Source organism: Podarcis cretensis (assembly GCF_951804945.1).
Source record: "Podarcis cretensis genome assembly, chromosome: 7".
Taxonomy (NCBI): Eukaryota; Metazoa; Chordata; class Lepidosauria; order Squamata; family Lacertidae; genus Podarcis; species Podarcis cretensis.
Window position 1 is genome coordinate 60,999,803 of NC_137176.1, and position 16,933 is coordinate 61,016,735.

General features: G+C 39.9%; 1 protein-coding gene across 4 annotated transcripts in view; it reads right to left on the bottom strand.

Annotated features, from left to right (window-relative positions):
* Window positions 1–16,933, bottom strand: part of STAU2 (staufen double-stranded RNA binding protein 2) — a 142,319-nt gene that overhangs the window by 48,196 nt on the left and 77,190 nt on the right. For 3 of the 4 annotated variants that reach the window (XR_013840512.1, XM_079983083.1, XM_079983084.1), the window contains exon 13: window positions 9,233–9,346. Coding sequence is in view for 3 of the 4 variants with exons in the window: in XM_079983083.1 (XP_079839209.1) it covers window positions 9,233–9,346 (114 nt within the window). In the remaining variant the exon portion in view is untranslated. Of the gene's footprint in view, window positions 1–5,261; window positions 5,301–7,382; window positions 7,455–9,232; window positions 9,347–16,933 lie in introns of those variants that run through there. The other variant, XM_079983085.1, reaches the window with a different exon arrangement.

A 16,933-nucleotide genomic window follows, 5' to 3' on the forward strand; every position in this document is an offset into this window, starting at 1 on the left:
CAAGCCACTCCAGTATCCCTGCCAAGACTCCATGGACAAAGACAACAGGCATCATATTCCTACCCACTCCCAATTGTTCCCCAAACTCCAGGAGCAGTTTTGGGCAGTAATAGTGCTGCCAGGACCAGACCTGCCTCAGAAGTACTCTGAGAAATGAAGGTGGTAACTGTCTGGAGCCCTGCTCTGACTGAGGCAGAACATGCCTGCTCTGTAAAGTTCATATTTTATTTTATTTTTTTAAATGGGCTGCTGTGTCCGGATTTTCCTGGACACTGCTTCCGACCGCAGTATAGCAAAACATGAAGGAGAAAAATCATGTTGAGAAAAAGGCAGCTAGTCTGCATATGTGATCCAGTCCACTATCATAAACAAGACCAGAATAAACAAACGGAAGGTTTGAGAGCAGTATGTCTCTCTTTCTATGGAATTTTTTTTTAAAGGACATAATACTCCATAAAGCAGAAATTATGAAGTAAGCCGGTAGCATATTGTAATGGTTATAAAGGGTTACTTGTGCGTAAGTTGCTGTTACTTTTGGCTAGATCGCCTGGCTAACCATGGCTGACAGCCCTCACTCCGTGGCCGTTCAGTCGCTTGCAGAATCCGTCAGTGGGCGTTTCTTGAACCGCTTCCAGCATAGAAGCTGTTTGACGCCAAGTCTCCGCCTACTCTCCCTGCGCGGGACTCTTCTGCGCAAGGAAGGAGTGGGCAGAGGCGTGCCCATGCTCTCTCCACTGGTCTCAGGTGAAGAGTCTTGGAGACCTCTCTCCGAATCCTCCATCTCCCTCCCTTCTCTACTGGTGTTACGCTGAATTCCTTCCCCCCTGCTGGTCCCCTCTCCTGCATCGCTTTGGAGCCTAGCCTCCACCTCTCGCTCCGATGTCAGTTCCCTGACACATATCTTTCAATCCAAAAGAAAATATTAGATATGAACTAGAAGCTTAAAGTACAATTCATAAATCTGGCCAAAGGATCACCAAACCAAGCATCTTGTTTTTGATTGTGGCTATGCAGTCACTTTCTGGAAGCCAACAAGCAGGACACAGTAGGCAATAGGCCTTCCATTATGTTGCACAGCAGCCACAGGTATTCAGCCGCATACCAATTTGGAATCTGCTACTTCCATTAAGCTATCATAGTTAAAGGCCATTCATAAAACCTATCAGGCAGGAATTTGTCACGTTCCCTTAAAAAAAAAGTAATCTAATCTTATCTTTTGAAAGCAATAATGCATAAAGTAAGTACCTATTCTTGGAAAACTAGTTTCTTTTGTCAGCCCTGAAATCTACTGCCAATCAATTTATGTGGGTGACCTTGAGTTCTAATCTCGGGGGGGGGGGGCTGTCTCTATTTTCTCCATATAAATCCCAATCATGTTTTCCCTCACAGTAATCATTTTTTTAACACTGAAAGTAAAAAAGCTCCAAATGCCTTAGCATTTCCTCAATGGCTGACCTTTCTTAACCTTTTTCTGAACTGCAACTAGAACTGTACACCATCTTCCAAATGAAACTACATGCCATAGATTTGTATAAAGGCATTAGGATACAGGCCATTTCACTTTCAATACCTTCCAGCATGGTATTTGCCTTTAAAAAACGAAAAGAAAAAAGAAAAAAACATGCCCACTGCTGCATGCTGTGCTGACGTTCATTGAGCCATCCACACAGCAGCAATGCCTCTTTCCTGGTTAGTCACTGCCACTCCACACACAATCAGTGTTTATTTACCTGGAAGAGACGTAAGGCAAACAGGCCTGCAATTTCAATCTCTCACTACAATCCCTTTTTAAAAAGTGAATGCTATGTTGGCGACTCTCCAGTCCTCCATTAAGGAAGCCAATTTTACTGACATGGTATATTTATTTAATTAAAAACCCTTAACGCCCACTCTTCATTGCAAAAGCAATCTCATAGTGGGTACATTAAAATTCCAACTACAAAATATATAATGAAGCATATTTTATTATTTTTCATTTATATTAATTTTAAAATAATTATTCCTTCATAATTCATATTATTTTAACTTATTTTAACAATATTCTTCGTAATAAAAACCTTACAAATAAACATCGTAAGAATTCAATATATACAATTCTTATGTTTAGTATATTCTTATATTAAATATATACCAGCCTTTTCTTATGTTCAATATCTACCAGCCTTTTCTCACTTATTACTATTAAATTAGAATTATATACATGAATTATATACAAAACCTCCAGAATTATATATATCAGAAAAAGAAAAAATGAGGACCTGATGGAGGGAATCAAATCCCATTTGAGCTTAAGAAAGATAAAAAAAAATCATACCCAACTGTATATAGGGAAACAAGCTGTCCAAAATTGATTCCTTCTATCCTCTGATGCTTTTGCTTTTAGATAAGAAGTGTATTTGGCAATCATAGCAAAATCCCATTATTTTGTTAAACCAATCTTTCCAGTGAGGCAGTACTAAAACTTTCCAGTTTTCCTGGTCTATTTCTTGCTACTGATGTGTTTAAAGAAATTAAATTATTTGCTTTCATTTTTTTTTTTTTAGCAATATGCTCCTCAGATTCTTTTGTTGCTGTTGCTTGTCAGCTAACATTTGCTTTGCCAGAGTTTGTGCTCTATTTTCAGGCCCCACCTCCCTCATCAATGGCTTGCAGTACCATGCAGGAGACTCCTATCAGGAAAAACAAACAAACATACAACCTCACCTCAAAGTGGAATGAGCAGTGTCTTGCCCCTTGGCCTTTATCTCCCTATGATGAATGGGGATTAGGATTCCCTCAACACAAGATACATCCGGGGAAGGGATTTCTTGTTAGATGTCAAGCAGTCTGTCAGTTTTATTCTTATTAATGATAATGTTGATGATGAGGATAATAATTAATAATAATAATAATAATAATAATAATAATAACTGGGAAAGCAAGCCAAAAGATATATAAGATTAAGAAGAGGGGCAAAGTGAATGGTAATTGCATTTGGTAACACAATTTGTTTCATGGCAGCAAGCTTTGGAGAATGTGAGGGGCCTGGGCCTGAGGGGGAGGAGATGGCTCCAAGCCACCTGCCTGCTTCTCCCATGGTGAGGCCACTTCATCGCTAGTTTAATTTTAAACACCAGCCTAAATTATGATGCTTTAAATTTTGTTGGCATGAGCAATCTCTTAGCAACTTCTTTACCAGCCAGATATTGGTAACAGTGGAACAAACTGTGCTCCAGCTTCCCTCCTGCTTCACAACTTCAGTTCCTCCTCTATGTCAACATGACAAGGAAATAATGACACACAGGAGGTTCCTCTGTTTGTAGCATCCAGAGACCCCCCCTGTAAAGTTCTGGTGGAGTCTTTTGTGACAGCTTTACAGCTGCCGTGTATTTGTGACAATGCAAAAGGTTTCTGGGATTCATAATAGCTATTATTACTACTCAGACATCAGCATCCTTGTGCAGCTGAAGAAGCAGGTCTAGAACTAGTCATCAGAATTATAAACACGGTAGTTAAAGAATGGCAAAAGCGTGGACTTTTTGTTATTCTTCTGCATGTTTATTAATGAACTAGATTAGTTTAATTGGTACTTCTGATTCTGACATACCAGACAGCACATGATCATATACACATATTGTTTTTACAAAGGGTAATGAATGCTAATTGTGAAGAAGTCTCAACAAGTGAATTTATAACCTAGAATCCTACAATTGTGGAGTTGGAAGGGACCCCAAGGGTCATCTAGTCCAACCCCATGCAGTGCAGAAATCATTTTGCCCAGCATGGGGTTTGAATCCATGACCTTGCGATGAAGGGTCTCATGCTCCACCAACTGAGCTATAAAGTTTTTACAACTTATCTGTTGTTGTTTTTAAAAAAGTGAGACTAGTTACAAAATGAAGTCACAAATTAGAGAGAGAAATGTCTGTAGCATACCTCTTTCTAACATCTGAAACCACTCTACAGCAAAAAGAAACTGAGGTTTCCTGCATTTAGTTGTTTTGCCTTTGGGTATCAACTAAAATAATTAGTCAGCCTGTCATTGTTTGGTAGCACTTGGATTTGATAACAGAAAACACTGGTATATATGCAATTCAAAGTGATGCATGTTGAGGCAATTAGCTCTCTAACTGCATATACCTGCCTCAATCAGGTGGCAACCTGAGACTGTTTCTTGTCAAAACAGGATTATTGGTTCCAAATTGCAGAAATAAGAAACATGCTAAAGCTATAGCATTCCAAAGTAAGTAACACCCATTATATTCTACAGAGTTATTAACAATTTACATAACGAGAGCTCAATTATACACAAGGGGGATTCTTTAGCATGTACCCTCAATAAATAAAAATTCCTCATATAAACTGGGTATTATGGAAAGGTTTCTAGGGTGGAAATAAAAAAGAGTTGAGGTGTGGCATCTTTTGAACTACTGAATGAAAACTATAATTAAGCCCATACATAAGGAACCAAACTATGCTGCACTGGGCCCTCAATCAAGGTAGCTCCATCATCACTGTCATCTTGACAAGCATTAAGGAGAATTTTAGTAAACAGAGAGATCTGAGGTAAAGTATATAGCAAGGGAAAGAAAATGGAGCTTCCGTGCGCACTGGCACTCATCGTGGCATTCCGTTGTGCCAGAAGCGGTTTAGTCATGAACAAACGCTGGCTCCTTTGGCCTCCCCATAGTCCAATCCAACTTAACTTAACCGTCCAGGGTCTTTACCTTTTAGATTTACAGTGGTGCCCCGCAAGACGAACGCCTCGCAAGACGGAAAACCCGCTAGACGAAAGGGTTTTCCGTTTTGGAGGCGCTTCGCAAAACGAATTTCCCTATGGGCTTGCTTCGCAAGACGAAAATGTCTTGCGAGTTCCTGCAGGGTTTTTTCCCTTTCCCCCCCCCTTTTCCTAAGCCCTAAGCCGCTTATCAGCTGATCCGCTGATAAGCCACTTATCAGCTGATCCGCTAAAAGCCGCTAAACCGCTAATAGCGCTAATCCGCTAAGCTGTCAATGGGCTTGCTTCGCAAGACAAAAAAACCGCTATACGAAGAGCCTCACGGAACGGATTAATTTCGTCTTGCGAGGCACCACTGTACATAGCACAGCACTGGTCTTCGACTGCTGGACTGGGACACATTACTAGGATCCAGCCTTATCTATCACCACACAAATATAGGGTGAAAAATTACAAAGTATGTCTCCAAATGTATGCTATGTTCAAAGGCGGGTCTTGGGTCTGAAAAGATTGAAGAATACTGCAGTAGAAGATAGGGAGAAATGACATCTGTATGGGTTCATCCAATCTGATCTGCTTCAACCTGGGCAGAAGGAAAGAGCATCTCAGGAAAGAAGATGACGACTAGCAGTCTGGCCAAACTATTTCTGAAAAGAGATCCAGTCCTCTTGGTGGAGGGCTGTTTGTTTCTTACTATGTTTCAGCACTGTAAAGTAGTTGTTATGGCTGAAGCCGGATGCACTTGTTCACTGCTACTAAATTCTGAGATTTATGTTTAGCCTATTTATAACAGAAAGGTTGGCTTTGAGTGCATCACACTAAGTGGTACCAGTGTAGCAAAAAACAATTGTGTAATCCATGAGCCATGCAATCTTGTTTGTCCTGGGTAAGCCCATGACGTGGGCCATGCAATTTCACTTAGTGACGGGGGGAGGGGGAGGGAATGGGTGGCAAACAGGATCTTGGCAAGATAACAATTATTTATTACACGGCAAATGCACAAACTATTGTTGTAAATGCAAAATGATCAAGGAAATGCTGCATAAGTTTCTGTGGGTGGAACAGATTTCTATACTATTTATATAATTAGTTTTGTAGTTGAGCAACTTCGCTGAGGAAGAAAAAAACAGGTCAAAGGCACAAAGAGTGGATCAGCTAGCAGCAGAGCTGAAATTTGGTGTGCATATGAACATTTGCAAGGGGTAGTACACACTGTGAAAGTAATACTTCTTACCACTGAAAATATTTTAGCTTTGACCAAGATCAAAGAACCAGGTAAACAGAACAGTATTTATTAGGAAACTGAGAGGAAGGCTAAGTCTGCCTGTGTGTGGCAGCGGGTATGTGCATTGGGAAGAGGTGTACAGTAAGAGAATTTACACATGTGGGAATTTGCACTCTGAGTGGTGGGAGAAATGCACAGAGCAGCAGATAGAAAAGGAGGGATTGTCCTCTAATGTTTAAATTTGCCAAGTTTTTCTTAGCCGAAGTATAAATATCAGAAGAAGACAGGGTAATGCCACTGAGGGAAAGTATAATCACTAATTTACTTATCTAGGGGGAGTTAAAACGATGTTGCCCATGAACTATGTTTGAGTATCCATTTTCAATCAATCAGGAATTACTAAAATATGGCCATCACATTTTGATTGCTAAATCTTTGTGTTCTTCCCTTTCTCTCTCTTTATTATCACCTATTTTTTGTAGGAGCCCTTTCATGCTCAGAGGGCGCAGGTTTTCTTTTCCAAAATTTTTGATCTTGGTTGACAGAAGAAAGGGAGAGTCAAAACATCTTACTTTTTGAACCAATGCAAAGATTTTTCTCATAATTCTTTCAGTTCTTTAAGAATCGAATCAAGATTGAAAAAATGATTCTTGGATATATACAAACACACAAACACTCTCTCTCTCTCTCTCTCTCTCTCTCTCTCTCTCTCTCACACACACACACACACACTACCCTTTATTGACACTATTTCTCAAACAGCATATGCTGGGGTCATCAAAGTTTGTTTTTAAAGTGGTGTTTCAGTACCACCACGTAATATTGCATCTTGTTAGCCTTTGCATTACTGTAGCTATTTCCTGCCAGCCTTACATTCCCAACTATCATGGTGCTTCTTCAGAACAGGTTTGTATCAGTTTTTGTAACTTCTGTGGACAAGATACCACACAGAACTAGAGTGCCTTGCAAGAAAACCACGGATTACTATGTCCCTCCCTACCCCATGGTGCAACAGCCCTTGCACAGGAGTGCTTTGCCACATAGGAGCCGGGGGCTCAGTCTGGCAAAGGAACATAAAATGCAAATATATCTGCTCACAATGGCTGTAGGTGCCTGTGTCCAATCATATAAATTCCCAAAGCAGAATTCTGTTTTGTAAAACAAACAACCACCCTAGAGCAAAGAGACTCATGGTTTTGTGCATATAGGATGTCCTTGGACTTAACTAGGTGGTGCCAGTAATGTTTTTCTCCCCCTCTTCTTTGTAACACCATTTCTAGGTAATGTGTGATGCCCCTGCTGCCAACAACTAATGAATGTGCTTACCTAGACATTAATATGCAGGCGAATAGAGACAAAGTGGTAGCAGATCTTTCTCCGTCTAGCTAAGTCCTTTTGGTTTACATTCTAATTGCATATGGGATGTAATTAATAACTTACTTGTGTGGATGAAGTATTAAATTCTACGCAAATGGATGGTTTTTGTATGCTGTGTGCCAGAAAAAGCTCCAGCTGTTGCCAAGGAAAAACAAATGCTCTGTCATGTATTTCCTACACATGAAGTAACGCAGAAATTAACTTAATATGAAACAGAAGACAAAGGATAAGAAGAGTCTTGGTGTATTATGGCTTCTATATAAGAATACCAGGAACATGGCAGACAAGCAGAAATAAAAGACCATGACGCACTAGGCATACGTAAAACCATACTGGATGGCAATCGTAACAGGAACGCTTTGATTGAGGGACAAATTTTGCGTGGAGAAAGGTGAGCTCTGTCAAAAGCTTTTCATACAATTTAACTTCTAGTGAGTCAACATGACTTCAAAATATTTGCTGTACTTACTCTAACATTATCAAAGCCACATCCAATACATTCTGAACAAGAGGAAATCTGCATACAAGGTGCCACTGGCTGCATTCAGACACAATGCTGGCCACTAATCATAGTTGGAGAAATTAGATTATATATGAGCTATTCACTAGTGCACACAGCCCAAACACGCCAGCTTTGCTCCGCCTTTCCTCCTGCTGGGGAAAGAAGCCAGGGAGGGCTGGCTCATCATTAAATCTGAACCAGCAGTCAGGTGTTGTTGTTTTTAAAGCATGATTGGGAAGCCAAAGTTTCTTCTGAAGGTCATAAGAAGCTGTACAATTGTTTAAAAAAACTAAAATATAAATAATTATAACTTAGGATGAATTTACACATCCTGAGATATGAAAATGACATCTCAGTATGTTTGGCAATGGGAAAAAAATGTGTACTAAACTTTAGGCATAAATAGGAATGGAATTAAAACAGTAAGAATCACAATGTCATTATGTAATTGTACATTATGTAATTGTACATATATTGTAGAGCTAGGGAAGAACAACTCAATTGATCCGGAGGTGAATAATCTTTCCTATAAGTAAAGGCTAAAGTGGTTGGGACTATCATTTAGAAAAAACAAAACTTAACTAAGAGGAAACATAAAAAAGGCTTCTACAATTTTTAATTATGTGGAGAGAGTAGTTAGAGAATTTTCACTTTTATCATACTAGAGCATGGGGAATCTTACAGAATTGGCAGTAGATTCAGGCTAGATAGAAGGACAAGACATTATAAACAACATGAAATTCAGGATGTGGAGATAGTTATTACCTTACATGGCATTCAAAACAATTAGGTATCTTAATGGGTGACATGTCTATCAACAGCTGTTTTCTGAGATAGCTAAAAATGGAACCTCCATCTTGAGAAGTATATATAATAATTAGCAATAGTTGGGGACAAGCCACAGTGCCTGCCCTTTATCCCATTGTGCACAGATGACGGTTGGAAAGCAACATTTGAACTCCTGGCCTTTGGGGGGCCAGAAACATTTTAACATGAAATCAAGAGTTTTTAGGGAATATACCAAGTGTCCAAGGCTGTGTTTAGGTGCTATAAAGGCTTCATATTATGCACCCCTCTTTTTTTTTCTTTTCTTTTTTTAAAAAAGGTCTTAAATACCCATCACTATGCACCAAACTTGAATAAACCCTTTTTCTAGCGGTACAAATCCTAGCAGAGTATTCACACTTCTATGACAAATGAAAGAAAATAGTTTTGGTATTTTACTATGTACTGTGAGGAAGTAGAAGCTAAATAATTACAATTCCATTGTCTCAGAATAACTTGTTTCTTTCAGATTCTTGAGAAATCCCAGAAGACAAGCTTAAGATATTCAAATGCTTAACCTAGGTGTAGCTGGTGGAGATAAACAGACATTACAATAAATAAACAATCAGTTAAGTCTTATTTATACCTGGTCATGGCTGGCTTCAATGCAGCTTCCAATACCATGGAAAGTCATTTGCACGGGAGACAGTGTCAAGCAGGTCATGCATTCTTTGCCGTTTTGTCTGTCACTGTAGTGTGCCTATAACAGAAGAAAGTACATCATCTTGGTAAGGTGAAGCAAATCAATGTGTGGATTTCTTAGCCCCACCACCACTTCAACACAAGCGGAAGAATAACAGGGAATGAAGAACTTGACCCTCTCAGTGTGTCCTGGCTATGGCTCTTTACTTGGGGAATGAGAAAAAGCCACGCTCAAGCAAACTAGCTAACTATAAGCTAAAGTGGAAGGCAAAAATCTGTGGAAATCCAAATCAACCCCTGCTAGCACAATTTGATTTGTGAAGCTTGAGCAAAACAGATAATGCTGAAGGTCAGTTTCTCTAACTATAGCTGAGATCACCAGTGTACGTGTGCAGCATGCATGCTTGAATATTGTGCAGATCTGTATCTCACTCAACACTTGATGAAGTCTTCCGGCTTCTTTCACGTATCGCCCCATCGCATGCACACCAAGTAGGCCTGCTAAATTGCTTCTGGCTCTTTGCCAGAAAAGAACATAATATTAAACTTAGGAACTTCATACACAGTGGTTTAACTTGGAATAATCAAAAGAGATCTGAAGGCATTTGAATTCCGTATCTAAACATAAATTCATGAAGAGCTTTCTGACAGTGAGAGCTGTTAAATGGACTCCCTTGGAAGGTGGTTGGCTCTCCAACCTTGGAGGCTTTTAAGCAGAGGTTGGATTGCATCTGTCATGGATGCTTTAGCTGAGATTTCTGCATTGCAGGAGATTGAACTAGATGATCCCTGGGGTTCGTTCCAACTCTACAATTCTATGATTCTACTGTTACAGTGGTACCTCAGGTTACAGACGCTTCAGGCTACAGACTCTGCTAACCCAGAAGTACAGTGGTACCTCGGGTTAAGTACTGTGGTACCTTGGGTTAAGTACTGTGGTACCTCGGGTTAAGTACAGTGGTACCTCGGGTTAAGTACTGTAGTACCTTGGGTTACATACGCTTCAGGTTACAGACTCCGCTAACCCAGAAATATTGCTTCAGGTGAAGAACTTTGGTTTCTCTTCAGATCGTATAAATCTTTCGCCTTTTACTAAAGAACTTTGCTTCAGGATGACTCAGGAACAAATAATATGCGAAGAAAGGTAATTAAGGATAAAACTAGTAAGAAGAAATTTGCTAATTAATTTTAAACTGGAATACAAGAAAGGGGGTGTGTGAGGAAGTCAAAGAAATAAGTTTATGGACGGTAAGAAATTAAAGAGAGGGGTTTTTATTTTTAACTTTTTGAATTTTTTTAGTGTTTTATTCTTTTTCTTTTTTCTTGTTTTTTCTCTGTTCTTCATACATGTTAATTGTTTGGTTCTTGTATTATGCTTGAATGTTTATTTGCTTGAGTGTTTATTTGTTCTGTGTCTTTTTTCTTCATGTAATTTCTTTTTTGGATAAAACGTAATAAAATATTATATATATATATATATATATATATATATATATATATATATATAAAAAGAGAACAGAAATTGTGCTCCGGTGGCGCGGCAGCAGCAGGAGGCCCCATTAGCTAAAGTGGTGCTTCAGGTTAAGAACATTTTCAGGTTAAGTATGGACCTCCAGAACGAATTAAGTACTAACCCGAGGTACCACTGTACTTAATTCGTTCTGGGGGTCCATTCTTTACCTGAAACTATTCTCAACCTGAGGCACCACTTTAGCTAATGGGGCCTCCTGCTGCTGCTGCGCCGCCGGAACACGATTTTTGTTCTCATCCTGAAGCAAAGTTCTTAACCCGAGGTACTATTTCTGGGTTAGCGGAGTCTATAACCTGAAGCGTATGTAACCTGAAGCATATGTAACCCGAGGTACTACTGGGTTAAACCTTGGGTTAAAAACGTTACCTCAGGATGAGAACAGAAATTGTGCGCTGGTGGCGCAGCGGCAGCGGGAGGCCCCATTAGCTAAAGTGATACCTCAGGTTAAGAACAGTTTCAGGTTAAGAACGGACCTCCAGAACGAATTAAGTTCTTAACCCGAGGTACCACTGTACAGTATTAGAAAAAAATGTTTCAGGCATTCTGATGTGTGTAGTACGTTGTAGTGAGACTCTCATGTTTTAGCTGTTCGTTTGAACTGCCTTAAACATCATTTTAATTTGTTTCTATTATATGCAGGAAAATAGAATTATTTGTCATTTCCCCATCTACATGTATCAAGGGCACAGAATTTGGTCTTTTTTGTACTTTAAATATTAGTATATCTTTTTCTCATATTCAGTCTTTTAAAAAGGATTAGCTATTACTTTAGCATTATTTTGTACTTCACCACCAGTTTTCCCTATTAATAGTACTCAAATTCTGCTGTTATTATGCACACATGCAGACACACACAGATACACACACACACACCATCAGCCCAATGAAAACTGGGCATGCTCTATGGCCACAGAAGGCTGGTTTTCTTGTTCCAGAGCAGGGTGGAATGACAACCAGGAAAACCAAGGGGACAAGAATGGAGTATACTTGGAGAGGGCATGGCTGGATGGAATACTTAGCAGGAAGAGTTGACACTGGAACAATTTCTTGTAGGTCCTATTTGTCAATATTATTTATTATCACTATCACTAACCCATTACAAAGCACAGCCTTATTTTTTCCTTCCTATGGTATGTGTATAGTTCAGATCTGGCTATATTGCATTTTACCACGTAGCACTTTGAATCCATTTTTATTGCATACTGATGACACATTATGACCTTGTAGCATATGCATAAGAAAAACCTCAAACAGCAACAAAAATATCCCCTGGAGTAAAGTGCAGCATGTTCTCCAGGAAATAAGTTAATGTCTTTATTTAGAATACTTATATTCCACTTTATATCCCAAGAGGTTCTGAAAGCAGCTTGCAATAGTATTTCACAATACAATCACATTCAAGTGCAGGAACAGAAATACTTTTCTTATAGACGAACATACAAATAAGGGCTTGCTTGTCTGTAGCCTGGCTTGCTTCCAGATGCCTTTATCTCTGAGGCTTGGTGAGCACCGGAAGTGAGAGGGCCAAGCAAACTATGATTAAGCAAATCTTCTGGGTTCAGACATAATGCCAAACCACAGTTAAAGCAAGCCAGGGTTTATAAGCCAACAACAAATCACGGCTTCACACTGTGGTTTGTTGCCAGAAAACAAGCCCAGGTGAGTCAGCAGGTCTGAGTTCAGACATTCAGTTAAAACACACTTTGGCTAAACAAATCATGGCTTAGCATTGTCCACGAACCAAAGCAACTACTCAAACAGGCAAAAGCTTTTCATTCAGCAACATCAACTTATGTGCCCATTCATTTAGTGAGTAACTGACAGTGATAGGCAGTGTTAGAAACGGAGATATGAAATCTAGCAGCTAAATGGCACCTTAAACCTAGGTTATGGGCGCTACAACGGAATGTCTAGGTGTTTCAACTGAAAATGAATGAACTGCAGCTAAAATATTATGTTCAATTTTCACATGGTCTAGTCCTTCCCTTGCCGACACCCCTAATATACTTAAGAGGGTCTCTTCTCCAGTCTTCAGAGAGTAGATTGAAGTGGGGAGGCAGAAAAAGGCCCTCCTTTCCTTCCACATGCTGCAGTTTTAATCTGAGAACTTAGGCACAGTACTGCTAATGAAACTCCTTGTCACAAAATGCGCCTAGAACAATGGGAGTTAGTACACCTGGTGATAGTACACCTGATGCATGTAGCCAGTAAAAAATAAAGGGACATTTAAATGTGCCAAGACAATGTTTGATACTGCTGCAAAGTTACTCCTTCTATCTTAATCATGAGGCTATATACATATACAAGTCAAAAAGATGCTTAAAATCACCACTAATTTAATTCTGCAACAATGCAATCTACAAAATAAAAATCACACACAGATGACTGTGAATCTCAGGAGGTGTCTGAAAAATGTTACCTCAGTCTGCAATTTGGATTTCAAGAAATAAGCCAGTATGTCATACATTGACTGAAAATAGTGAAGATCTACGTGAACCAGCATGTGTACTTAATTTTACACACCAGAATTTGCTTAACTGCCAGACACTAGATCCTGGAGTTCCTGTGCCTAATGGCCAATCCTCACTCAGACCACCTGGCCCTGTAATTTTTTTTAACCCCGCTCCGAAACACACATGTCCACAGCTGTGCAAGCCAACTGCTTCCTGCTGAGGTTCCCAAGCATGTCACCCTCTTCTGTCCACAGTTCTCAGTGTTTCTGTGTCTTAAAAGATACCCAACCATCTACACTTGGCTCTGGGGTTGTTGGTTTCCTTTCCTGGTCCATCCGATTTATCTCTCTGCTCCATTTTAGTTGTTCTACCTCCCCCCACCCCCTGCGCTTTCAGGATCCAATTCTGTATTTGTATGTTCCTGTTTTTCAGTAGAAGAAGCCCTATTTGCAAATACAGCAAATGAGGAGAAAATATCCCAACCACAGGCTTCAGCATTAGCAGTGCTGTGTTACATGGCCGACACACAAACCTTTCTGTAAGTCCAGTCCTGCCAAGCAATAAAATAGCTCTGCAATGAAAACATGCTTACCACTAACTATGAATTAGAAGATTTGTAGGTTAAGGGTTTTGTTCTTAGGAGGCAGCCATTTATTACTTACTGCTCTTGGCTGTAAATAATTAAAATTTATGCACTCTATTGGAAAAAGCATTAGCCGTCCATTAACCAGATACCAACGAGATTAGAAAAAGCTAGTTATGTGAAGAGATTTTCCCACACCAAAGCTTAGCTGTTCACAGTTTGAAAACACATTTCTGTCTGGTTAAATGCTTTCTTCCTTTAACATTTATTAGCTTTAAAAAATTATTTTAAAAGTCATGGGTGACAGTGGAGTTCATGTATCCAACCCTGAAACGTACCCTGTATGATTCAAAGCACCAGCAGGAGTTTCAGAAAGCTAGACAGAAATAAACTGGTAATAAAATGCCCCTGTGTCCTGCAATGCACAAATCTCTGCAACTGACAGGCTACTGCCATTTGATAGGGAGGGAAGGTCCCTTTTATTTATTCAAAGAATTGGAAAGTGCCTGTCCCTGCTCTTTATTTATTAATTTCGCATGGCCTTATATTTAACGGGAACCTAAACAATTGATTAGTGGGGCAATATTTTTGTAGTCCTACAATGCTGTGCAATGGTGCAGATTTATATCTTAGCATCCTCAGGTGAGCTTCCCAATCATCATTTGGGGCTAGGGAAATAAAGAATAAGATGGTGACCCTAAGCTGATTTAGATGTAATAGCAAACCATGTCTTGGTACTGCATGAATGAGGCTGCAAGGACCGTCATATGCACATGTTCCCTTCTTACACTCCTCCCCTCGTGTAGCGCAATATGGCAACACCCACAATTAGCAGCTGCCAGCCCAGGGATGTAGGTCAAGTACAAATCATAGTCTGGTAGTTTGCTTGAAGCAAACCAAAGCTGTTTAAGTCAATTATGGCTCATTTAGCAGGATATCATAGTTTGGTGTTAATGTCTGAATTAGCCCATTGTGTTATTATAATTCATGAAAGCACATTTGCCTTATCTTCATCTCTCCTTTACTGCTCTCATGGGATAAATACAGTGGTATCTCGAGTTACAAATGCCTCAGGTTACAAACGCTTCAGGTTACAAACTCCGCTAACCAGGAAGAGTTACCTCGAGTTGAGAACTTTGCCCCAGGATGAGAACGGAAATCATGTGCCAGTGGTGCAGTGGCAGCAAGAGACCCCATTAGTGAAAGCACGCCTCTAGTTAAGAACAGTTTCAGGTTAAGAATGGATCTCTGGAACGAATTAAGTTCGTAACTAGAGGTACCACTGTAGTTACTTTCACCTTCCCATTGCACATGAAATAATTCTCCTAACATGCTTCTCTGGCTCTTCCTCCCATTTCCACCCCACATTAAATTACAAACTTTATCACACTCATGTCATAAACTTGCTAATTATCACATAAACACTACAGGCTGTGACTTCAATCTTATGCAGATAATTCAGCCACCCTTAAGAAAACCCTTTCATTTCAATGGGACTTTTAACACATTAGGCAACATGTTCCAGATTTGAGCTACATGAATGGTGGAAGCAAAACGGCAAAATAAGATATAAGGGAGTAATTTCAAACTATTTACAATTAATGCTAATTTTCAAAAGTAGTGAGAGATAAAGGGGGGAAATCTTAGGCTGAACTGGCTTCATACCACATTAAAATAGCTTTTTTTAAAAAAACCTTGTTTCCTGCAATGCTGAAGTTTCTTGATCTATGGCACAACTAAATATAGTATTTTACTAATCTCACTGGGGAGCTGGCTAACTGCTCACCCCCTGTGGTAGAAGTCTAAGGAACACATGAAAAACACCCACATTTAAGAAAGACCCCTTCCTAGATCATTAAACAGTAGATAAAGGCCTGAACATTTACATGTGATATATAACGCAATCATTGTGTCAAGAAAACATATGTTTGATTAGTACGCCTCAGGTTCATTAATCGCTGTGTCTGCCTCACAGTGGTGAGCAGAGTTTCCATTGTAGCTACTGCATAGAAAGGGGAAGATACACAGCAGCGAAAAGACTGACAGCTCTACACTCTACCTTGCAGCATTCATAACACGCTTCCGCCTCAAAAAATCTGCATATTAGCCGCAGGAAAATGGATTTAAATACTTATTATAGCACCGAACCTGTCTCTAGAAATTATATAATTTCTACACCATAGTTAGATGTGCAAATAAAGGAAAAGATAAGGTTGCTTCAGGTACTTAGGATAAAAATGAAGCCCGTGCTAGTGCAAGTTGTAAGTTGCACAACCAAGTTAATTAAATCTGCATGCCTATATAAATAGTGCTAAGGATGGAAGAAAGACAGTCCTTAATTTGTGTTGTTACTTCAACCCCTGTGCTATGTCCAAATAGGAGGGGGGAAGCTGAATTAGACTAACCTTGCTTAAAACAAGAGCTGACGGTCAGAGAGATAACCAGGAAGCGGTACAACAGATCAAAGGAAGCTGGGCTGGCAGGAGCAGAGGTACGGACTGTGATTAAAATGATAAATCAATTTTATAGGGCCCAAAACCTTATTATTTACAGAATGGATTTATGAATGAATGGATTCTGACATTAGCAATTCCAGATCACTGGGAAATGCTTTGAAATGCTATACTAGACAGTTATTTAAAATCCAATATGTTTAGCTGTTCATAAAAGTAGTTCAAACAATCTCCAAGGTGGTCTTGTCATGCTGCAGATGATACAACCAGAGTCCCTTGGAGATGGTCGGATCCTGTGGAGCAATGGGAGGAGCTCAAAGAATTGGAGCTGCAGGACCCTGGGGAGGGTTCTAGCAGGGTAGGGAAGGTGGAATCGCAACCCCCAAAAGTTTCTGATCCCCTGAACAGGAGTCTAGCCGTCTGGGAGATGGAGATCTAGATCTACGGGAGAGACCGAGCAGGTGGTCAGAAGAGCATTCCGTCCCTACAGCATTGGATATCTTAGTTTAGCACAACATGCTATACAGCTGCCTCTGGCACCTCCTCAGGTTAGTGAAGATGTTCCCTGTTTAAGTGAGGCAATGGAGAGCAAGTCTGATGCTGAGCTGTCTCTGACTCCACCTCC